The sequence below is a fragment of the Odontesthes bonariensis genome, chromosome 15 (assembly GCF_027942865.1).
Source record: "Odontesthes bonariensis isolate fOdoBon6 chromosome 15, fOdoBon6.hap1, whole genome shotgun sequence".
Classification (NCBI taxonomy): Eukaryota; Metazoa; Chordata; class Actinopteri; order Atheriniformes; family Atherinopsidae; genus Odontesthes; species Odontesthes bonariensis.
The window spans coordinates 6,427,216-6,450,726 of NC_134520.1; the positions used below are offsets into that span (position 1 = coordinate 6,427,216).

General features: G+C 43.1%; 2 protein-coding genes across 6 annotated transcripts in view; both read right to left on the reverse strand.

Annotated features, from left to right (window-relative positions):
- Nucleotides 1-17,740, reverse strand: part of espnla (espin like a) — a 46,970-nt gene extending 29,230 nt beyond the window's left edge. Inside the window, exons 1-2 of the mRNA XM_075484856.1 lie at nucleotides 17,045-17,740; nucleotides 11,987-12,177 (exon numbers count right to left, since the gene is read on the reverse strand). Coding sequence (XP_075340971.1) covers nucleotides 11,987-12,177; nucleotides 17,045-17,338 — 485 coding nt within the window. The 5' untranslated portion in view covers nucleotides 17,339-17,740. The remainder of the gene's footprint in view (nucleotides 1-11,986; nucleotides 12,178-17,044) is intronic.
- Nucleotides 17,741-17,830: 90 nt separating this feature from the next.
- Nucleotides 17,831-22,870, reverse strand: scly (selenocysteine lyase). 5 transcript variants are annotated; one of them, XM_075484860.1, is made up of 13 exons: nucleotides 22,830-22,870; nucleotides 21,332-21,429; nucleotides 21,145-21,254; nucleotides 20,852-20,952; nucleotides 20,574-20,751; nucleotides 20,327-20,454; nucleotides 19,990-20,145; nucleotides 19,793-19,899; nucleotides 19,622-19,658; nucleotides 18,853-18,936; nucleotides 18,579-18,678; nucleotides 18,352-18,427; nucleotides 17,831-18,250 (listed from the first exon to the last, which is right to left on the reverse strand). In XM_075484860.1, exons 2-13 carry the CDS (start codon nucleotides 21,421-21,423, stop codon nucleotides 18,097-18,099), a joined length of 1,323 nt encoding a protein of 440 aa, XP_075340975.1. In that variant the 5' UTR covers nucleotides 21,424-21,429; nucleotides 22,830-22,870; the 3' UTR covers nucleotides 17,831-18,096. The 5 variants fall into 5 exon arrangements, with proteins under 5 accessions (XP_075340975.1, XP_075340976.1, XP_075340974.1 ...); XM_075484861.1 differs by having other exon boundaries at nucleotides 21,332-21,424; nucleotides 22,830-22,868; XM_075484859.1 differs by lacking the exon at nucleotides 22,830-22,870 and adding an exon at nucleotides 22,542-22,786.
- Between the last annotated feature and the right edge of the window lie 641 nt (nucleotides 22,871-23,511).

Consider the following 23,511-nt stretch of genomic DNA (forward strand, 5'->3'; position numbering starts at 1 on the left):
TTGCGACCACACGAAAACGCGCTGCTGGTCCAGACGAAAACGATGAAACGATGCAGTACACACGCCACTGTGTCACGCCACGCTGTGAGACAATAGAGAAGTGTTAAAATTGGCTCACAGCGTCAACGTGTGACTGACGCAAAAACGTTTTAGCTGTAACAATGGAAACGAAACGAGGCTGTTTTCAAACTTTCCCACTCTGGAACCCGTTTTCAAAAACTATCGTTTTGGGGTAGTGGGAACGCCGGCTCCGTGTGGCCGCGACAGCGAAACGATAAGAAAAAGTATCGTTTACAGTGAAAAACGTTTCCGTGTAGCCGCAGCCTTAATAGCCGCTTTCGGACAGAGCCGTTCTAAGAACGCAGTTATCAGAACTGTCCTACTCGAATTTCGTTCTGATAACTGTCCTTCTGTTTCAGTCTGCATTCGCACATGAGTCGGGACCTGATAGGGACTGATGCGCTGCGCGCAGCCGTCTGCGTCAGTGACTTGTTACGTTAGCCGTTTAGCGCCACATTCAACAACAAAACAAAACCCGTAAAAGTAATTAGAGAAGAAAAAACACCACCAAGAAGCTAATATGGAGAGCGGGGAGGCCACCGTGTTCATGGTCTGCATGATGGTGATATTAATCATGGACGATCACATCAGGCGTCTAACATGGAGGCTGGAAGAGCTCACAGAGAGTCAGGAGACGATACTTTTTAATTTCATGAAGGAAGAAAGGAGAGCAGAGCGCCGCAGACAAAGGAGAGCAGTGTAAGTTTAACTTATTAAACACTCGCCGGTTGTGTCTGTTTCGTATGAGTAAACATTTCAGCCGTGGCAGCATGACAAGGGGCGTAGCTACCGACCACCACACACCTCCGTCAGATGCGTTCTATAGAACCATGAAAAGACCCGACCTCGGAGCAGGAGCTAAATAGTTATAGGAACTGAGGGAGATAGCCCCGAGTTCCTGTATGTCCGAACACGGGAGAAAACGGCCCCGCGGATTAAAAGGTTATTAGAACTGCCAAAGGTTCCTACAGTCCGAAAGCGGCTTATGTTGGTGTAAACAAGGTCCAAAGTGTTCTCCCCTCTGGTAGCAAAGTCCACATGTTGGTGAAAGTTGGGAAGCACAGTCTTCATGTTGGCTTGGTTGAAATCCCCAGCAACAATAAAAACGCCTTCCGGGTGTGTGGTTTACATGTCCGTGATGTTGTTGTAGAGAACACTCAGAACTTGCTTCGTGTTGGCGCTGGGTGGAATGTAGACCGCAACAATGGTGACGCAGGTGAATTCCCGTGGCAGGTAAAAGGGTCGGCATTTTACAGTCAAAAGTTCAATGTCCTCAGAGCAATGACTGGAGACCCGGGTCGCGTTGTTACACAAGTTATTTTTGGTGTAGATGCAGACACCCCCCCCTCGGGTTTTACCTGTGAGCGCGCAGCTCCTGTCGGCTCGGAATGTTGTTAGCCCGTCCAGGCTAACTGCGCTCTCGGGGACCGATTCACTGAGCCACTGCTTCCTATCACGCCGCCTCCGACGTCTCCATGGGCGGCCTTTGTTTGTGGGGGACTCCGCCGCGTCCGCTGGGTCTGCCTGGCGTAGCAGTCCGAAGCTGAGTAGTGTGGTCCGCGTTTCCTAAGACTGAGTATAAATTTTCGGCTATACACTGTTCCTACACTGTACCGCTGAGCTGTAGATGCAGGAGACATTCTTTTAACCGGCGAATCTAGCGTAGAGTTAGCGATGTTGTCGGCAGCCGAAGTAGCCGCAGCCGAGCAGGGCGCCGCCATCGAGACACAATGTAACATACATAATTATTTGTTTTGATGTTGGTGCATATGTTATTAGAAAACGAGAACACACACGTGAATGTGAAGGAAGCTGTGTGTGGCGAACTGTAATAAATAAGTTTACCTACTTTTGCTCTTTGCAGAACAAAACTAGAAATGCACTCAGAGAGTGCAGACGTCCGCCAACCGCCAACCTACCTGTGGATAGCGAGCCATGTATGGACATACGTTCCTGATGTGGGCTACTTGTTCTTTGGCGCTGTCAGCAGAAGAGGCATTCCCTTCTCCCTATTCATTATTGAACAGCAGTGTTCGTCGTTATTAATTATTATTATTATTATTATTATTATTATAATGTTTTGTCGGGAAGCAGTGTTCTGTCGGGAAGCAGTGTTCGCCCGCTATATGCAGTTATGCACACTGGCTTGCCGTTGCAATCTTTTTTGTTGTGGTAATTACAGCAAATCCGCGCAATATGCATTCAATCCGCGCACTATGCATTCTGTCTGGCTTTGGCTCTGTTTGGATTTGGCGCCACCTTGTGGCAGGTCGCAAGATTGCGGCACGAACAGACGAACATCCAGACAAACATCCAGACATCCAGACAAACCAACAGACAAACTCGGGTGATCACATAACCTCCTTGGCGGAGGTAATAAATACAACAAATTAAATGTGTAGTGTAGCCTGGCTGACGCGTCCACATCTCGATGAGATGGTGGTCTGGGAACTAGGTGTGCATTTTCTCGTATTTGAGGCGTGGTTTACGAATGCCTAGAGCCGTTTATTGGGCGCTACGAATGTCTATCAAATGACGTCAGGTTCTTCCCATGCTGCTTTGCGCGCGATTCATAGCCAATTGTATCACTTATACCAGAAGACGACAGAAATTCGACGAGGAAGAAAAAAATGGAAAATAAAAGTAAACTTGCGCTCTAAGCTACTTAAATTAACAACAAAGTAGGCCTATATGCTATGTTCTACATGAATTTTTATGTTGTAGAGTTGTGAATTTATTTTAATAATGGAGAAATTGAGCAGCCTTGCTTTGTTGCCTACAGTAGTAGATCAACCCTCATCTTACTTTGAAGCTCCCAGCTCCCAGAAGTGATGTCGACGCAGCTTTAGCAGCAGAAAAGCTATCAGGCTTGTGTTGATGATAATAATAAACTCCTGGACTATGTACAAACTTCCAAATGCATCGTTTTGTGAGTACAGACCATATTTGTACTACTGTAGAAGTTTGGTGTCATGACATGTGATTTTAGTGTGGTAATTTTGGAGATACTGCCAGGGTCCGTTAGCGCTTGTACTAAGCTATTCGGGATAACTCAGTAACTCAGCTGATGTTCAGCCAATATCGGAAAAACTTCGGGTGGGCTACTTGGCTGGATGTCACGGTTCAAATGACCCTAGGGTGAATCTACTCTGAAACACTTTCTAAGGCTGCATCGAACGGTAACGTTGTGTCCGCTGTCATGTTGGATTAACACTCTACAAGCTTCGGTGTAGCGCATAGACGTCGTCATCGTCTTGCTCCCCCCCCCCCGTTCTGTGATTGGTTCCCAAACTCTGGCAAAAATAAGGGCGGTGGTTTCCAGGCTGACTTTGCAGTGAGAATGAAATCGAGTGCAAAGCAGCATGGGAATTCCCAGGCTATGTGTAGTGGAGGCAGTCTTCACTCTGCACCACGCTACACATCAATAATAATAATAATAGATCGGGTTTTGTTGGATTGTGTGTTCTCATGTATTTGTATTCTGTGCTTTTATTTTGAGCTGTACGCTCGGTGGAGGTCACGTGAACCTTTTGCGCCAATGAAAGTTTTTCGTGCATTTTTTGCTGTTAAGTGGTTCCATTTTTGCCATGTGAGACACAGACAGTTGCAGTTGTAATGAGACGCAAATAAAAGAAAGAACGAAGAGAAGTTGTTGATTTGTTTTCCCCTCTTATAATAATAATAATAATAATAACTTGGACTTATATAGCGCTTTTCAAGGTACCCAAGGTCGCCTAACAAAAGAAAAGAAGGGGGAAAGGGTAGGGCCGGAGGGGTGGGTTTAAGAAGAGTAGGACATGGAGAAGACATGTGTTTTTAGATTATTTTTGAACTGAAGTAAAGAGGGGGCAGAACGGATGTGAAGTGGCAGATTGTTCCATAGGGTAGGGGCAGTTGAACAGAAGGCCCTATCTCCACATGTTTTAAGTCTGGTACAAGGAACGGAAAGTAGGTCCTTGTCTAAGGAGCGCAGAAGCCGCGACTGGGAGTAGGGGTGGAGGAGATCAGAGATGTACTTAGGTGCAAGTGAGTGGAGAGATTTGTAGGTCAAGAGAAGGATTTTATAGGTGATGCGTGCTTTGACTGGGAGCCAGTGAAGTTGCTTTAGGATGGGGGTGATGTGCTGCCAGGGCTTGGTGTGAGTTAGCACCCGGGCAGCTGAGTTTTGGACACACTGCAACCTGTCAAGGGCCTTACTGGGTAGCCCAGACAGGACACCATTGCAGTAGTCCAGGCGGGAGGAGATACATTTTCTTTAAGTGGACTCACTTAAAGAAAATGAAACATTTGAACTGACTATATTACCTGAGTCAGTGAGGGGAGGTGGGGGACATTGAGCCCAAATGGGCCATGTTCCGTGCCTCCATTGTTGAGGCGGCCGACCAGAGCTGTGGCCGTAAGGTGGTCGGTGCCTGTCGTGGCGGCAACCCCCGAACCCGCTGGTGTACCCCAGTGGTGAGGGAAGCCGTCAAGCTGAAGAAGGAGTCCTATCGGGCTTTTTTGGCCAGTGGGACTCTGGAAGCAGCTGATGGGTACCGACAGGCGAAGTGGAACGCGGCCTCTGCGGTTGCTGAGGCAAAAACTCGGGCTTGGGAGGAGTTCGGGGAGGCCATGGAGAACGACTTCCGGACGGCCCCGAAGAGATTCTGGTCCACCATCCGGCGGCTCAGGGGGGGGAAGCGGTGCACCGTCAACACCGTGTATGGTGAGGGCGGGGCTCTGCTGACCTCAACTAGGGACGTCGTGTGTCGGTGGGGGGAATACTTCGAGGGCCTCCTCAATCCTACCGACACGCCTTCCGATGAGGAAGCAGAGTTGGGGAGCTCGGACGTGGGGCCTCCCATTTCTGGGGCTGAGGTTGCCGAGGTGGTTAAAAAACTCCTCGGTGGCAGGGCCCCGGGTGTGGATGAGGTCCGTCCTGAGTTCCTCAAGGCTCTGGATGTTGTAGGGCTGTCTTGGTTGACACGCCTCTGCAGCATCGCGTGGACATCGGGGGCAGTGCCTCTGGACTGGCAGATCGGGGTGGGTGGTCCCCCTCTTTAAAAAGGGGGACCGGAGGGTGTGTTCCAACTATAGGGGGATCACACTCCTCAGCCTCCCTGGCAAGGTCTATTCGGGGGTACTGGAGAGGAGGATCCGCCGGATTGTTGAATCTCGGATTCAGGAGGTGCAGTGTGGTTTTCGTCCTGGCCGTGGAACTGTGGACCAGCTCTATACCCTCGGCAGGATCCTGGAGGGTGCATGGGCGTTCGACCGTGTCCCTCGGTGTCTTTGTATTCCGTGCTTTTATTTTGAGCTGTACACTCAGTGGAGGTCACGTGAACCTCTTGCGCCAATGAAAGTTATTTGCACATTTTTTGTTGTTAAGTGGTTCCATTTTTGCCATGTGAGACACAGACAGTTGCATTTGTAATGAGATGCAAATAAAAGAAAGAAAGAAGAGAAGTTGTTGATTTGTTTTCCCCTCTTAAGATGACTGAGGCAGCAGAGAACTTAACAGTTTTATATAGCGCTAATAATTGCACAAAGTATTTTACATGACACAACCGTCAGCCGTGAGCCTGTTTTCGAGTTGGTCCATCCGGTTTGTCGTTCTCAGCACGCGCCACGTTACAGCCTTTACAGGTGAATCAGAGCTATAGAGTAATTTTTACACCACTTTTTACACCACTCTGAGGTGAATGAGACATAAAGGCTCTAGCATGGTTGCTGCGTTGGCTCGAGCGAGCGGTGTTGATGACGTCATGATTTCGTGCCGGCTATTTATAGTGGCGCGAGTCGATGCGCCAGTAGTTGCAATCTTCTCCGTCACAGAGGTGTCGCTGCTACGTGAAGGTTACCGCTAACTACTCTACAATGACGAAAGTGGAGAAGAAAACAATGCCACTGTTGCACTGTCATCAATGATACTGCTGCTTAGAACCTTTCCGGCGAAAAGGCGACGAAAGAGAAAGATTACTTACATAATAGCTGATGAAGTTGAAATTTTAATAGGCATGATGATGCCCATCTCACCTCCAAATTCCTGAGCATTCTCACCCATTACTTAGCTGATGAGCCCACAGAAGTTGAAATTTCAATAGGTGTGTTCTCACCATTATAGTCTGATATAGTACTTAGAATATTGCTATAGGACTTTTAAGTGTATTGTGTTACCCTAAATGACATAACGCGTCAACATAACGCGCCAGGCCAGAAACGTAATTTTGACGTCATGCCCCGGCTGCGCCGTGAGCGATTCGTCAACTATAAATACAGCTTGAGTTCCACCGTCAGATGCGCGTTCAAGTTTGTGGGGGCGTGGCTTTCAATGGAGCACTGACGGGATGGGGAGGGGGGTGGAGCTTAGTGGAGGTGCCACTTTCAAATCTTGCTAGCTCTCTTGCTAGCTCTCCAGGATTACCAACCATGCCTTTAAGAGTCACATAACTGCAAAATTTTTGTTTTCCTTGTGAAAATTGCACTTTTCATACATGAAAAAATTAATCTTCTCTATGTCTACCATTTTGAATTTCTAGAAATAGACATTTTTAGCAGCTGGGCCTGCACTTACTCCTTTGCTGCTCCTGACAGTGGTACTGTTAAATGCATACAATATGATGGTTACCAATTCTAAACACAGGTTTTAGGAATTTATAATCCAATGTATTAAATATGGCTGGGTTTTGTTTTTTTTTTGCCAAAATGACCTCAACATAAACACTGAAAAAGTCCCTCAGTGTCCGCTTCATTGTCAGAGTTACAGCGTCTGAACAGAAAAATAAAGTTAAATACCAATGTATGTGGGGGTGGTCCACTATGCACTGGCTCACAAACTTGAATGTAATTAAAATCAACATGAGCTACAGTACAGAATGAAAAAGAATTGAGCTACCTAAAGACATTGTGGCACTGAATCCATCTGATGTTATTAACAAGCGAAGCAAAAAAAAAAAAAAGTCTTTCAAAAGCCTACCCTACCAACACTGCCATTTACCCCTTTACCATGTGTGCTGAAGTAGGCTACCACTCATCCTTTCCATTAGAATAACTAATTTATAACGAATAACGAAGTTTAGCGACCTCATAACTTTGGCCAAACTCATAGGATTGGGAGTCAAGCACGCTATCCAGGCTGGTGGTTGTCTCACTAGCAAGAGAGAAGTTTGCTAGTTTCCATACGCAAAGCTACGTTGCAGCAGGCATTCGTTCAATCAGTTAACCAACTCTTTTTTTTTAAACATTCTGATGTGATATTTAACTAGCACGAAGATACAGCACAGACAGCTAACAACTTCAAACTCGTTTCACTCAGAATGACACGACTTGATGAGAAAATCTCGGCATGTTGCACTACCTGCCTGGCTGGATTGAATAATGCTAACTGTGATGTCATGGCTCTGCGCATGTGCACAGTGCTGTAATTCACCTAAACTTGCTTTTATTTTCAGCGTAATTATTGACAAACCTTCCTGACAATTGTAATATTTTTTAGAACACTTAAAAAAATGAATTTAATCACATTAAAAAAAAAAAAACGAGCACTCCCTAGCCACCTAGCGATAGCTGCACCTGTTACGGTGTTTGCTGCTCGGAAGCAGGGGAGTGCTCGGTCTGCTCTTCGGTCTGCACAGTTTTACATTGGACGCATTGATATCAAGGGAGGCAAAAATAGCGCCAAGCGAAGTGAGGTCTGACTTTTTCATCGAGAACGATTTTGTGATGTAAATGTATTACTCTTTTGAACGCATATTTTTTTGAGAAGCAAAACGCTTTATTTTTCAAGCCCCAGCCAACTAGCCGGACTAGCTTCGTGGACCCCAAAACTCAGCTGGAACTCCGCTCACAGGATGCAGCAGGGGGTAAGTCAATGTTCATAAATGATATTGCTAATATGGGATGTCATACAGCTTCATGTCAAAAGAGGCGAACTATCCCTTTAAAGAGGTTGTTTCAGAAGCATCACTAAAACCTGCCAGCTCATAACAACCTGTCCGTGCTCTCTTGCTAGACACCAACTACTGTCCTTTTCCTTTATCGGTTTCACCACGCTATCACCTGGAGGTGAACTGAACCACAGCCCTTTTACATACAGCCATTTCGCTTCCTATTCGCCCCATTATACAAAATTTGGCTGCAGTTCAGTTGATTTTGTCTGGGGGCGCTGGCGAGCGAGTGCAGAATGAGATTGGCCATAGGGCTGGCGCTAATAACTCAAAAAATGTCCCCGCTAGCGGCTGAAACCTGAAAATATTACTGTGATTTCTGACAGAGGGATGTGGATTTATATCAAAAGTACAATAACCTGGGAGTTATATCTTTCTGTTTTCTTACAGGTCTGGCATTTGCGAGTCAGTCTCCGCTAGCATCTAGCTAACGGAATCTGAAGAACGCACGGCCATCTGCCTAATTGAGTGGTATGAAAAAGTTTGGGCACCCTTTTAGAAAATCATTTCATCGGTTTATCTCTGGTTGAGCTTTTGAAGCAGCAATTTCATTTCAACATATGTTAAACCATAGGGAAAGACAAACATTGCAGTTGTGAAATCGTTTTAATAGGTGTAATTCTCTCAGATTACTTATCTACCTTGTATAGACAGCCTGATTCAAATCTATTCATACATTTTCAATGATTGTAAGATCTCAAGATTGGTATGGCCATTTCAAGACATTGTACTTGTACTTTTGCATCAACTCCTGGTTGAATTTTGATCAAATGCAATGCAATCACTGTCCTGCTAGAAGCTCCAAACTCGGCACAGCTTAAACAGCTTAAACTTTGTGACTGACTAACATTCTCTCGAAAAATCTGCTGATTTTTTGAAAAAATTAGCAAAGCCCACAACTTTAATATGCTTTATAGTACCTATTCTAGCCACGCAGACCCATAACAGGATGCATGAGCTGAAATCTGTAACTATTTGAGCTAACACCTCTCTGCTAGCTCAGCGCAAGGACTGACCATGCCGTAAAGTGATGCCACATGCGTGACGTCACTCGTGATGCAATACTGACAATAAATGTGTATTTTAAAAAAATCTAGTGAGTCTAAAAAATCAAACCAAGTGCCGTTTGAAAGGATAATTTATCCTGCCTTTAGGAAAATTAAAATGAAAAAATATAAAAAATTCTATCCAAAGCCATGGCTGCATCTAAGGTGGATCTCATAGTACCACATTCATTCTGACTGCTCTGCACTGCTTCGTTGGCGCCGCCCTAGAGTGCAGTACCACCCGGAAAAAGCCGCCAGCTTTCTCTCTCCTCATACATAGAAACTCTCTGGACTGTGACTGAACCACAGATTCTATAATAGTACAGATACGCCACTCACGGTGCATTTCCGGTTTCCAACGAGGCGATTTTGGTTGCAGTTCCACCCTTTTTCCACGTGGGGCGCTCAATTTTGGAGACCAGAATGAATGGAGTCCTATGGAGCTATACGCCCTTTCGTGCCCTTATCTCAAGATATAATTTTTTCTCTAGTAATTCGAATGTTGTTTTCGAAAGAGGATGTTTAGAAAATACCCATGGCTGAGTTTTAGATTTTTAGAGCCACTCATTTGCTTAAAAAAAGGATTTGAAGTGTATATGACGTCATACATAACTTACGACCGGAGATGCAGCTTTACGGCAACAATCCTGCTTGTTGTTGGTCTCAAAGGCAGATGCGTTTTCAAGGAAGAGCTGTAGTAAGAGAGAATGTGTGGTAACATCACAGATTCTTAGGCTGTGGTAACATAAGCGGAAAAAGTCCATCTTAATTCTGTTGTCGCTTGGTATGGAGCCAGCCGTCAAGCGGTGCCTCTGGTCGTAATTCTGGTCGAGCGCTGTCATTAGCACAATGCTAGCGCGTGGTGGACAACAAGAAGCCAACCTGTAAGAAATCAAAGGGATATATGTACTCGTTCAGTAGATTTTTGACTTGAAACCCATGTTGAGCTCTCAGAAACTACACTTAAAGCTGCAGTCTGCAACTCTTTTTCAAGCATAATGCCTGGAACTGTCCGGGGATTCTGAAAGTAGTACATTAAATACCGCAATACAAAAAAAAATGAGTTCTCTAGGTCCCCTATATGTCCCGCTAGGTCCCTCCAAAGCCAGCAGGTTTGTTTACAAAATTGCAGACCGGACCGGTAAAAGGTAACCAATCAGGTTTACGAGCTGGGCTCTGCTGCCTGTCAATCACCGATTGTGCACGCGCGATACAAGGTAGGCTCGTCCCCACGCTTATTTATCTAGACTATTGAACTTCATTACGGGCTAGTCTACTTACTGTGTCTTCCATGATCTCAAATGACAGGTGAGTTGATGAATGAGGAGTCGTGTAGGCGCATCTGGCGTGCACGTCTACGTGCACGAGTTCTCATGTGTTTTGAAGGGGCGGGACAGGAAGTTGAATAACTTTTTATTTTTCGGTTAAAAAATAAGCATTTCTTGCATTTTGCGACTACGGAGGTCACCGTTTTCAACTTCAAGCGTTCTGATAGATCATGTAAACTCTTAAAATGCCAAAAAGTAGGACTTTACGTATGACAACAACAAATCTTGCAGACTGCAGCTTTAAATCTGAGCGCTCTTGAGAAGACTTAGGTGAAACTGACCATTTGTAGCATCTAGCTCCATTGGGCCCCATTCATTCTGGTCTCCACCGACGCCCCCAGTGGAATTCTGGTGGAACTGCAGCCAAAAAGCCGGTACAATGGGGCTTAATAGAGAGTGGCAAGGCTGTTCGTTATAATGGCTGTGACTGAACTGACACAGAGCCATTAGTGCAACAGCTTTATGCCTCCTAAACAGTACTCTCTTCAACTGCTTTGGTTCCAGATTTTTTAAATGGGGTATAAATACTGTAGTTACTGTCAGCATCAGTGTTGGGAGTAACGGCGTTACTAAAGGCGTTATTTTTCCAGTAACGGAGTAATCTAATTAATTACTTTTCCCATCGTTACAACGCCGTTATCGTTACTGAGAATATAAAGTGGTGCGTACTACAATTTGGTTGTAGGCTTTCGGCTACACATCAGCTGCATGCTGCCTGGAGAGAGCAGGGGTGGGGATGATGACACCGTTGCAAATGCGATGATGATTGGCTGGGTTGGCGGATGACCTACTCACGCTGTCTCACTGCACGCGCTGACGACTACTACTAAACACACACGAGACAGCGACAATGGCGACGAGCCAGGGAAGTTCAAAGGTAGCATTCTCTAACTGGAAGTACCGGCACTACTTCTCACTCGTGGAGATAAAAGGCAAGAATGTGTATGTAACATGCACGCTATGCCCAGGGGAAAAAACTTTATCCACGTCTGCCTCAAGTAACTCAAATCTAATGAAGCACCTTACATCAACCCATGCGAATATGAAGCACTTGTTGCTTCTGCAGCTGCTAACCCAACCCCAAGCCCAAATGCAGCTAGCGTGAGCCCCAGGGAAGGAGACGGAGCCACTCGCAAACAAACAACACTCGATTTTTCGGGTGAGAAACAGGTGACCACCATCACTATTTTATATTCAATATTTATGTTTTTATTTCTATGTATCATATGGCAGGCTGCAATCTATTGAGTTCAAATAAATACAGAATGTTCTAAATTACTGTATATAGTGTTTTTATTCTTCAATCAGTTAATATAAACATATTTTATGTTAAAGATGTTATAGAACGTAACAGCGTTATAGAACATAAAAAATAACGCCACAGTTACTTTGCTGAGTAACTAATTACTTTTACAACGTGGTAACTGAGTTACTAACTCAATTACTTTTTGGAAGCAGTAACGAGTAACTGTAACTAATTACTTTTTAAAAGTAACTTGACCAACACTGGTCAGCATCATAAACTGATTATTTTGTGACATTTAGCGCCAATAGTTTTTAATTAATTCAGAAAGCTTTATTTTGGAGCTTTTCTATTAACCCTGGAAAACAAGAACTGTTAACTCACCCGGGTGCCTTCTGAATGAGCAGTTTTAAATTTGTAAGATCCCCATTGGCTGCAGCATAGTGAGCAGGTACAGCTCCACATTTTGTCTCCACACCGGACACTCCTCCCACAGAAAGCAGCCACTGAATTACCTCCATTCGACCAAACCGAAGTGCCAGGTGAAGGGCTGTGGCACCTGCAGCATCTCTGTCCTGGAACAGTTCACAAAGAGTCACCCTGGGTCTTTTCTTTTCCACAGCTGCAGCAGGGGTTCTTATGAAGACCGATATTAAGACATTTGTGTCTCTGGTGGTTACTGCACGACTGATGCACTTACTAACTGGGGAAAGAAATTTAATATTCTGTTTGGAGCTGAAAATCTTCTGACTCTGAAAATCAACTTATCAATTGGTGCATCCCAAGAATTAACACTTGCAGCAAAGCCAGCAGTGTTGGACAGTATTCAGACCCTTTACTTAAAAAACAAGTGCTAATACTGTGTAATTAGTCCTTTGGAAAGGGGAGGAAAATGTAAAGTTTTAAAAGCATACATAATCAACGTGGAAAAAAAGATCCTTGCAATTGTAACTCAGGAATTAACAAAATTTGACTGTAGTAAAATGAATGAGTCTAATTATAGTTTAATTTAATCAAATAAAACATTATCAATCCCTGAAAGGAGATTATTTTGCTGGAGAATAAACTATTGTTCAAGTAAGGAAACGCTCTTGTTGAAGATTGATAACAAAAGAAAAATGAGTTGACAAAGTATAGCAAAGAGAGTAATGGTTGACATCTGCAGACATTGCTGAGTTGAGGATGTTGTTTTTGTCGCTTGGCAACAAATGTGTGACAATGAGGTCACACACAGCGTCGGCAGGTAACACAGGTGAACTCTCCCAGTAGACAATGTGGGCTAAAACTCACTGGCAACTGTTCAACATCCTGGATTCAGAGACACTCTGCCCTATGTCGTTAACAAGCACAACAACTTATGAGGTGCCACCAGGGACATAAATCAGAATTAACTTCCATATACACATGTGAAATTAAACTCTTCCACATACTATACTCAAAACCTTGCACAAACACTAGTGAAAAGCTCTCACATAAACTAGTGAAAACATTTACCTCTTATATAACCTACTCAAAAGCTCTCATACACACTACTGAAAAGCTTTCATATATACTAGTGAAAAGCTTTACCTTTCATATATACTAGTAAAAACCTCTCATATACATATGTCAAACCTCTCATATACATATGTCAAACCTCTCATACACATATGTCAAACCTCTCATATAGATATGTCAAACCTCTCATACACATATGTCAAACCTCTCATATAGATATGTCAAACCTCTCATACACATATGTCAAACCTCTCATATAGATATGTCAAACCTCTCATACACATATGTCAAACCTCTCGTACACATATGTCAAACCTCTCATACACATATGTCAAACCTCTCATATACATATGTCAAACCTCTCATATATATAAGTCAAACCTCTCATATACATATGTCAAACCTCTCATATACATATGTCAAATATTTGTGGATTTCAGTTGAAACGGAAGGCATTTCAGTGAAACAGGAAGGTGTTTTATTAAACCGGGAGTTGTAGTTTTAAACAGAAGTCATTCTGGTTAGCTTCGTGCATTTTGTGCAATCTCCTGCCGGTATTTTATGAAATAAAATAAACGACAATTGCTCAGCCACCCGCTGAATACCTCACACAAACAGCGGCATTACTCAACTTTATTTTGGCTTCAACGGAGACCCTGCAGCTGGCAAAGGCATGCAGCGCTGGCAGGACGGAAAAAGAGATGCTAAGCGGCTATCCACCGAGTCCGGAGCTGGAGTTGAAGTGATCGGTTGCTGCCCAAGCCTTGTAGCATTTGACAGGGTCCTGATCGTTTTCGTTGTAGCATTTGACAGGGTCCTGATCGTCTCCGTTGTAGCTAAAATACTGTAGACGTGCGCTCGATTTTCAAGTGTAGATTAGAGATGCGCGGTTGGCGGTTGAATCCGCGGAGCCCGCGGATTAACCGCGGATCGGGCGGATGACACGCCGAAAAATCGTATTTTAATTAAATTCGGGCGGGTTGCGGTTGAAGCACTGAAAAAAACAAACAAAAAAAACACATAATTTTCCAAAGGTAACGAACGAAAACATACATTATGACAAAGATCAAAGATGGCAGCGGCAGCAAAGTTAGTGCGAGAGAGGCTTAAGACGGGTGATCTTAAAACGAAACCTAAAGAAGAAAAGTGCCGTTTGGGAAAAATTCCACGAGGTGATCAATTCGGATGACACCAGTATGTGATTTGCAAAACTTGTGAATGCGTATATGTTATCCACTACATAGTAGTAGGCGGACTTATTGGCAAGATATAATGAACTACGCTGTTTGAAAAAGCCGATACAAATAGCCAAGGCACCTTCAATAGATACCTATCGGCGGATGGCGGGCGGGTTCGGTTTTGAAAATTGGTGAAAAAATGTTTGTGCAAATGGATAGCGGGCGGATATATATTTTTTGCAGCGGTTGCGGATGGGAAAATACGTCATCCGCGCATCTCTAGTGTAGATAGCACGACCGTGCCTTTCCGAAGCGCAGATGGCGTGACCGCAGTCCGCTGAACACCTCACACAAGCAGTGGCATTACTCAACAATATTTTAGCTTCAACGGAGACGATCAGGACCCTGTCAAATGCTACAACGGAGACGATCAGGACCCTGTCAAATGCTACAAGGCTTGGGCAGCAACCGATCACTTCAACTCCAGCTCCGGACTCGGTGGATAGCCGCTTAGCATCTCTTTTTCCGTCCTGCCAGCGCTGCATGCCTTTGCCAGCTGCAGGGTCTCCGTTGAAGCCAAAATAAAGTTGAGTAATGCCGCTGTTTGTGTGAGGTATTCAGCGGGTGGCTGAGCAATTGTCGTTTATTTTATTTCATAAAATACCGGCAGGAGATTGCACAAAATGCACGAAGCTAACCAGAATGACTTCTGTTTAAAACTACAACTCCCGGTTTAATAAAACACCTTCCTGTTTCACTGAAACGCCTTCCGTTTCAACTGAAATGCCTTCCGTTTCAACTGAAACGCCTTCCGTTTCAACTGAAATCCACAAATATTTGACATGTGTGTATGAGAGGTTTGACATATGTGTATGAGAGGTTTGACATATGTGTATGAGAGGTTTGACATATGTATATGAGAGGTTTGACATATGTGTACGAGAGGTTTGACATATGTATATGAGAGGTTTGACATATGTATATGAGAGGTTTGACATATGTGTACGAGAGGTTTGACATATGTATATGAGAGGTTTGACATATGTGTATGAGAGGTTTGACATATGAGTATGAGAGGTTTGACATATGTGTATGAGAGGTTTGACATATCTATATGAGAGGTTTGACATATGTGTATGAGAGGTTTGACATATGTATATGAGAGGTTTGACATATGTATATGAGAGATTTTTACTAGTATATATGAAAGGTAAAGCTTTTCACTAGTATATATGAAAGCTTTTCAGTAGTGTGTATGAGAGCTTTTGAGTAGGTTATATAAGAGGTAAATGTTTTCACTAGTTTATGTGAGAGCTTTTCACTAGTGTTTGTGCAAGGTTTTGAGTATAGTATGTGGAAGAGTTTAATTTCACATGTGTATATGGAAGTTAATTCTGATTTATGTCCCTGGTGGCATCTCATACCTTTCTCTCAGTTTTGTTCCTGCTCTATCAAAAAACAGTTTATATTTTTAAACTGTTTTTTAAATTCTTAGATTGTTTTTAAAGTGTTTATAATTGTGTAAACATTTTTACTGCTTTATTATGTCTTGCTACTGGATGCTTGAATTTCCTTTGGGATCAATAAAGTATCTATCTATCTATCTATCTATCTATCTATCTATCTATCTGCTCTGAATCCTAGACGCCTTCTCTTCAACTCATCTGGATGTAGGGTTCTGTTCCAGTCATTACTTAGCAGCTAGTCCCACATACAAACAACTTTCCCATTGCTATGGTTATATGTCATAACAGAACAAAGGTGAAAGGACTACAAGCAGATTTTTTTTTACCAGTAGAGTATCCAAGCCAGTGTAGAAGAAATGTTTTTATAATATCTGTTTTCACAGAAAAAAGTTCAATATGAATCTCAAGATAAGAAGAAAGATGCATTCTGTCCAGAGCTGCAGCAGCAGGCTGCCATTGTTCCAAACTGAAAGTTACTATTTTAAAAAGGAATATTTCAAATTACATTCTGTGTAGTTTCAAAAAATAATTGACTGGTTGAAGACTTGGTCTGTACAATTTTAGTAAAAATGAATTAAAACAGGGAAAAAAAGATCAAATTATTTCAGTTAATTGAACTTTTATTAACTTTACAAACTGCATCGGATACATTTCAAACAGCGCCCAAACTTTTAAAGACACAGGGTTGTACATATGGTTAAGTATGGCATTTAATATGTAACAAAATGTTAAGTTTTTGTTTCATGTGAAAGAAATAATAACTAAAAGCTGTTAGATAAAATGAGCATTAACAAATCCCACAGAGCACTGGAACACCAAACAAGATAAGTGAATGACCACGAACCATATTGATCATATCAATACTATTCATTATTCTGCTTGGAAACTTTAGTCATTTGATGACTCTGCCTCCAAACTCCCCAGATCCCAGTCCTATCAATAGAGGCCCCCCCACCCACAACCTGTAAGACCCAGAGGATTGGGTGAGAATATCCATTCTCTGGAAGAACCAGAATTATTCTGAGTGCATGAAGGGGATCTACACCATATTGGGAAGGTGCTTTTATTTAGCTATTTATCTTAATTGTGTGGGTTTTCCTCGATTACAGTGTAATGCATTAAAAAACAATCAAAAAAACCCAAAACATTTCCAATTATTAAGCTACAACAGTAGTTGAGTAAAGTACTATGGAACTTTCCAACACTGACTCTGTAAAAACTACTAGAAAAGCTGCACAAGTGGGATCTATTCAAGGTACTTGAGCTCTTAGGGTAGATTTTCTGTCCCTGTATAAACCTACCTCGATGTTGCAGCCTCCCTGATCCACAAGCCATTGCAGCTCCCGGATGTTGCCAGTAGCTGCTGCATCATGAGCTGGCGTGGCTCTGTTCAAGGCTCGAGGATCAGCTGCCATTCCTAGATCTCTCACCAAGAACTGAAGGCAGTCCAGGCGTCCACACCTGGCAGCGTGATGGACTGGGCCTGCACCCTGAGCATCACTGATGGCTGGGGAGAGGTGACCGGAAGACGCTAGATCTCTCAGTGCTGCTAGATCCCCTTCCCGAGCCGCCTGGATGGCATGATGAAGCACCATCCTTGGCTGCTAACAGTGAGCTATGGCATATGCAGAGCAAACTCGCTGGAGCTCTTTGCCTCCCAGTGAGACACATGCACAAACCTCGTTAAAATAACAAAAAAGAACTTCATGCTCTCTTTGCCTCCTCCCAAGCCAGGAAAGTGACACCCTAACAGCAGCCAGCTGGCCAGTACTGCTGCTGGGGAGAGAGGAGGGGGTCAGAGCCAGTGAGATAGAAAGGTAATGAAAGACAGGTGGAGGCGCAGCGCTCATGGCCTCCTGCTCTCTCTTTGTGTGGCAATGGCCATATGCTGGCACATGCAGCCATGCTCCAGCAGAGATGGGGGAGCTGAGCTGCATGGAAACTTAAGTAATGGGAGAAGTCAGAGCCAGAGCATGGTGGATTACAATAAGTGTTTTTTCTTCGGGCTATTTAAAAAAATAATCAGAGCGGGGACAATTAACAGCTGATACACGTGGAATATCATCATCTTCAGAAAATCTCGCATGGAGTGTTTGATTTTTGTTTTATTGCAAAACATGTCGCCCTGACTTCAATTATCAAATTAGCAACTCACGTGACATAATGGAAGTTGAGTGCATAAATCTTACCATAACATCACAGCTGTGGCCAGTCGAAGCCCCCCCCCTTTACTATTTCTATTAAATATCTCATACATTTACCAGGATCAGTTAATATAATAATTAACACAGATGGTGCAAGTTCTATACATCCTTATTTGACCCACAAAAGAACTTAGTGCAAACAAAAGCCATCAGTTCATTTCTTCCAGCAGCTGCACGGTTTCCCTCAGGTCCTCCACAACTGCATCCACATCTGCTTTGGTTGTTCCCCTGCCCACACTCAACCTCATAGCATTAGCTGCCACCTCTGAAGGGACGCCAGAGCTCAGGAGGATATGAGAAGGCCTGATAAGACACGTACAGCGTAGCGCAATGGGAGTTACATAATTGCAAACAATACAGAGTGCAGACAAAAGCACAGCAGGTGAAAAGAGTGACTTTTCTACCTGTTTCCACAGTCTGAGTGGCAGGCAGCACCGACGCTCGCCAGCAACCTCCTACAGGTGGACAATACCCTCCAGCCTATGGCAGGAAAGAGAGATTAATCATTTAAAAGCTTTGTCATTTACAAATAGCCCCATGTGGGTCATGAACTGTCGCTGACAAACACTGGGTTAGGTTTAGAGGACACTGTTGGAACTGGTAGACCAAAACAGATAAAGGGACAGATCACCTTGTAAAGCTGGGCCCATGATAGACACGTTACACGTGTTTGGGAGAGTATCAGAGCCGGGGTAATGGCTGTTGAAGCGGATCTTGTCTTGAAACACACTCTGAGAAGGAAAATATACATGACAGTAGTTACTACAGAATCATTTTTAAAGTCAAAGAACAAAATGCCCTGTTTTTTAATTACCTTTATCACACTGTAAACTAACGACATCTCCACTGGTAAAGTTAAAGTGACTTATTTGATCAAAGTCTCCCCAAATGGAATCAAAACTTACCCGCAGTCGTTCTTCCAAGTAAAGTTTAATACTTTGCATATGACTCTGATATTCTGACAGATTCGAGGTCACCAGTTCTGCAGCCTAATACACACACACACACACACAACAAGCACAAAATCACATGCTTGGTTTTTGAACTGCTTTACAGAAACAGTTAGCCTGGGAATTCCCATGCTGCTTTGCGCGCGATTTCATTCACACTGCAAAGGCAGCCTGGAAACCACCGCCCTTATTTTTGCCTGAGTAGGGGAACCAATCACAGAACAGGGGGGGGGGGGGGGGCAGCAAGACGATGACGACGTCTATGCACGACACCGAAGCTTGTAGAGTGTTAATCCAACATGGCAGCGGACACAACGTTACCGTTCGATGCAGCCTTAGAAAGTGTTTTAAGTAGCTTAGAACGCAAGTTTACTTTTATTTTACTTTTTTTTCTTCTTCTTCCTCGTCGAATTTCTGTCGCTCTACATACGTCATCTGGTATAAGTGATACAATTGGCTATGAATCGCGCGCAAAGCAGCATGGGAAGAACCAGACGCCATTTGATAGACATTCGTAGCGCCCAATAAACGGCTCTAGGCATTCGTAAACCACGCCTCAAATACGAGAAAATGCACACCTAGTTCCCAGACCACCATCTCATCGAGATGTGGACGCGTCAGCCAGGCTAACAAACAGTATCATTTTGTATACTTCAGTAGGAACTCTTCCATATTAGAAAATTACAAGTGACAGTTCTGTAACACATATGGGCAAGAAACATACCTTTCCCAGACCAGCAATCATTGGTGTGTTTTCGGTTCTGTTATAGTGACAAAAAGAAAAAGGGAAAACATTTTTTTGTTTAGATCTGATAATTTCTGATTTCCCCCTCTGCTTCATGTGTACTCTTTACTTTAGTGGTGTTATCTTGTGTGACACAGTGTACACCATTACCCTGCTCTGAAGTTCCTCTCCTGTCCTCCTCCAAACAACAAAGGATAGACAGGTGTTCTCTTTCCAGGGCCATTCGCATACAAAGCACCAACACGGGGGGCATAGAACTAGAAATTTTTCACAAAAGGCATCTCTGAGTAACAGTTTTGCTTAATTGTAAAGCAAACTTTAGAGACTCTAAAAAACTATTTCCCAACCTTGTGTCCAACTATTGTAAGGTAATCCACTCCCAGTTCCTGGACATCTACTAGGATTTTGCCCAGGGTCTGGGCAGCATCAGTGTGGAGCAGGATTCTGAGTCTCTCATGCTGCTTGTTCAGAGATTTTATTCTCTGGCAGATCTCTTGGACTGGCTGAGCGTGGGAATAAAGTTTCAGCATAAATGAATCAGTTTTAATTAGACAAAAAATGTTTTTTTTTGTTTTTTTTAAAAAGGGTAAATCTCTCAGTTATTTAAAAAAAAAAAACTGGAAAAAGATTTTCAGGTAAACACAAATGAGGCCAACAGGTCTTCAAACCTCATTCTCCTCTTACCATGATGACTCCCGTCTCATTGTTGGCCATCATGACAGAGATGAGACATGTGTTGGGGCGTACTGCAGCAACAATATCATCTACCTCTACTCGAGCTGTCACCTTAGACACGGGCACAAATGTCACATCTATGAAACAGGTTGAGAAAGGGAGTAAATGCAAGGAATCTTCATTGCCTGAGTTGTTTGAGAAAAGTTAAATTTGCTCAGTAAAAAAATAAACAAAGAAAAACCTTGTGGTGTCTTACCTGCCTTGCCGGCCATCTGTAAGTGCTGAGCTGTCATTTTGATTGAGTCATGCTCCACATTTGTGGTGATGATGTGAGGTAAGCCAGAGCATCCATTCTGATGTCCTTCACCTTGTTCTGCAGCCTGGCAGTTTTTCCAGAAGTGCTCCACAGCCGTGTGCAGCACTAGGTTATTAGCCTGCAAAATGATTGGCTTTCTATAAACCAAGCTCCAGACAATTATCCAGAATCACTCAATGATGTTGTAACCACTTAAAACCGGAAAACAGAACCGTTACCTCTGTTCCTCCTGAAGTGAAAATAATGTCCTCTGCTTTACCCCCAACCATTCTTGCCACACTCTGTCTGGACTGGTTAATGATAGCTTTGGCCATGGCACCTGGAAGAACAAGTGACTGCTGAGATGCATCATTATATGTTACAAGCAAAAGTGCCACTAAAATCCCTTTCATTCAGCAGAGAGAGAGTTACATTTCAATATAAGTGGTTGATCTATAAACCGCTTACTTTGCGTTTTCCTTCCAATTAAGAATGTCAGTTTGATTTAATTTTGGCCCAAAGTTATTCTCACCTGCAATATGATTGCTACTTGGGTTTCCCCAGGCATCCTGGAGAGCTTCAGAAACAGCCTGAATCACCTCTGGCTCCATTGGGGTAGTAGCATTATAATCCATATAGATCCTGCATCACATCAAGAACTCGATCAACAGTCTTTCTGCAGTGTGCTGAGGTGTTGTAAGACATTAAAACCTCCTTACCTTTCTAGATTCATGTCTGGAAAGTGATGGAGGGTGTGATCGGGGAAAGTGTGACCTATTACCAGGGTGATGTCTTCAGACTTGTTGGCCATTCTACTCTTAGGGGGGAAAAAATTATACAACATATATAAGAAACAGAAATGAGCAAACAGTGTTCCCTGTTCCAATAGATATCCTTTGAATGGTGTTACAGTGGTCCCCCCCTTTTCTGTCTTCTCAAACCCCAGCTGGTCGAGGCGGATGGCCACCCTTCCTGAGTCTGGTTCTGCCAGAGGTTTCTTCCTGTTAAAAGGGAGTCGTTCCTTTCCACAGTCGCCTCAGGCATGCTCAGGACGGGAGATTGGACTGAAGACAAGTTTTGGTGCAATCTGTTGGTTTCCTTAGCTAGGAAATTGCTTTTGAATTGGCTCTATATGAATTAATTGGATTATTTTATAAATAATTATGATTACAATGAATTGAATTCCAATTGGCTTGAATTGGACTTCATTATTTAAGTGCCTTGAGATGACATTTGTTGTATTTGGCGCTATATAAATAAAAATGAATTGAATTGAATTGAATTGAATCGTTGCATTATGTGGAACGCATCTGAGGAACCTGTTTTTTTTTTTAAAGCTGGTATGAGGCACGGATTGCTCATTTGTTGCAGAACGATCAGCAGGTTTACTTGTTTATGATTATGGGGCATTTTCAGTCTCAGCTATTAACCATTACTCTCTTCGTGGCCACCAGGGAGTGTGTAATTACAAACCATATCCGAGCTTCAAGGGATACAAAGATTTATTACACAGTTTAGGTCAACGTTTATCGTTAGCATATCTTTCCACCGTGAGTGTACAGTCAGCGACATACATGTTATCAGCCAGAAGCTGAAGTGAAAGTTCTTTACTCAGCTATCTGATAACTTCCTGGTTCTGACCACTATTACGGATCACTCAGAACACCAAAAGTTGTAGCAGAACCACATGGACGACGCGCTTTATCAATCTGGCAATATCAAAGCGGCTCGATGCAATATTGCATCAGGTAGAGCTGACGTGCTGTGGGTCACATCTGTTTACTTTAGCTCCAGCTAGCTAGTTTGGCTAAAACGAATTTGCCAGCAAGCTTACGGTTATCTTATGTGACTCAAAAACATCAATCTTGAATCAGATATGCACCCCTCTATATTAGATAAAAGGATGGAAGTCTAGACTTCGTGTCTGACCTTGGGAAGTGATGTGAGGATGTCCTTAATGATTTTATTGTTGTTTTTTCCTAGCAATCATTAGCTAGCTAGCCCGTTTGTGTGACTGGATCATCGGCTACTTCCCACGGTTGCCGGGTCTTAAAGCTGTATTCTACTAAAGAACTAAAATTAACTAATATCTTAGTTCCTCCCTTTAATTCGCGTAGTGTAAGAGTCTGTTATTATTATTATTAATAATTTGAAAAAGTGTAATAAATAAGCATAATTAGTGTAGAGAGTGAATTAAAAGACCAGAGTCACTTTTACCTGTTTACGAGCTGCTTGGTTTGAACCTCGGGGGGGGGGGGGGGGGGGGGGGGGGGGTATTGGCTAGGTCGAAAAATCGACTAAGATTACAAGAGAAGACTTTCAGAAATTCAAGATGTAAGAAAGTGTATGAAAGAACGGTCAGACTAAGCTTAAGAGGAAGCTGTACATTTTAATTTGGAGACGTAGACGTGACTTTGAGCACGTCAGCGACGACTGTATCATATGATGTGGCCGATGTGAATGCAATTCGTTGTATGTCCTCATTGCTGTTCCTGTTCACGATAAATGCTTGTAGCCAGACACACATATTTCCCAGTGTTTCATATAAAGAGGGAGAGTCATTTCTGTGTTGCATAATTTCCAAGTTTATTTAATATATGACACTGTGTTAAGTGTACACAAACATCTGACGCTAAACTCCAACACTCAGACACTGACTGAACTACTGCCCATGTTTGTTAATGGGTGCAACTTTATAATACATTGTTCACAGCAATCATGTTTATATACAATGCAAAATTATTTGAATAAGGAAGGAACTCAATGTATTGGTGAAAAAAAAGGAGAAAAAAGATTAAACGTGGAAGCACAAAAATGTCAGTTATTAAATCATAGGGGAAGGATTAGGAGAAGTAGATTTTGTGCGAAGGCTGCTCGAGCACGATGGTGAAGGTAGATA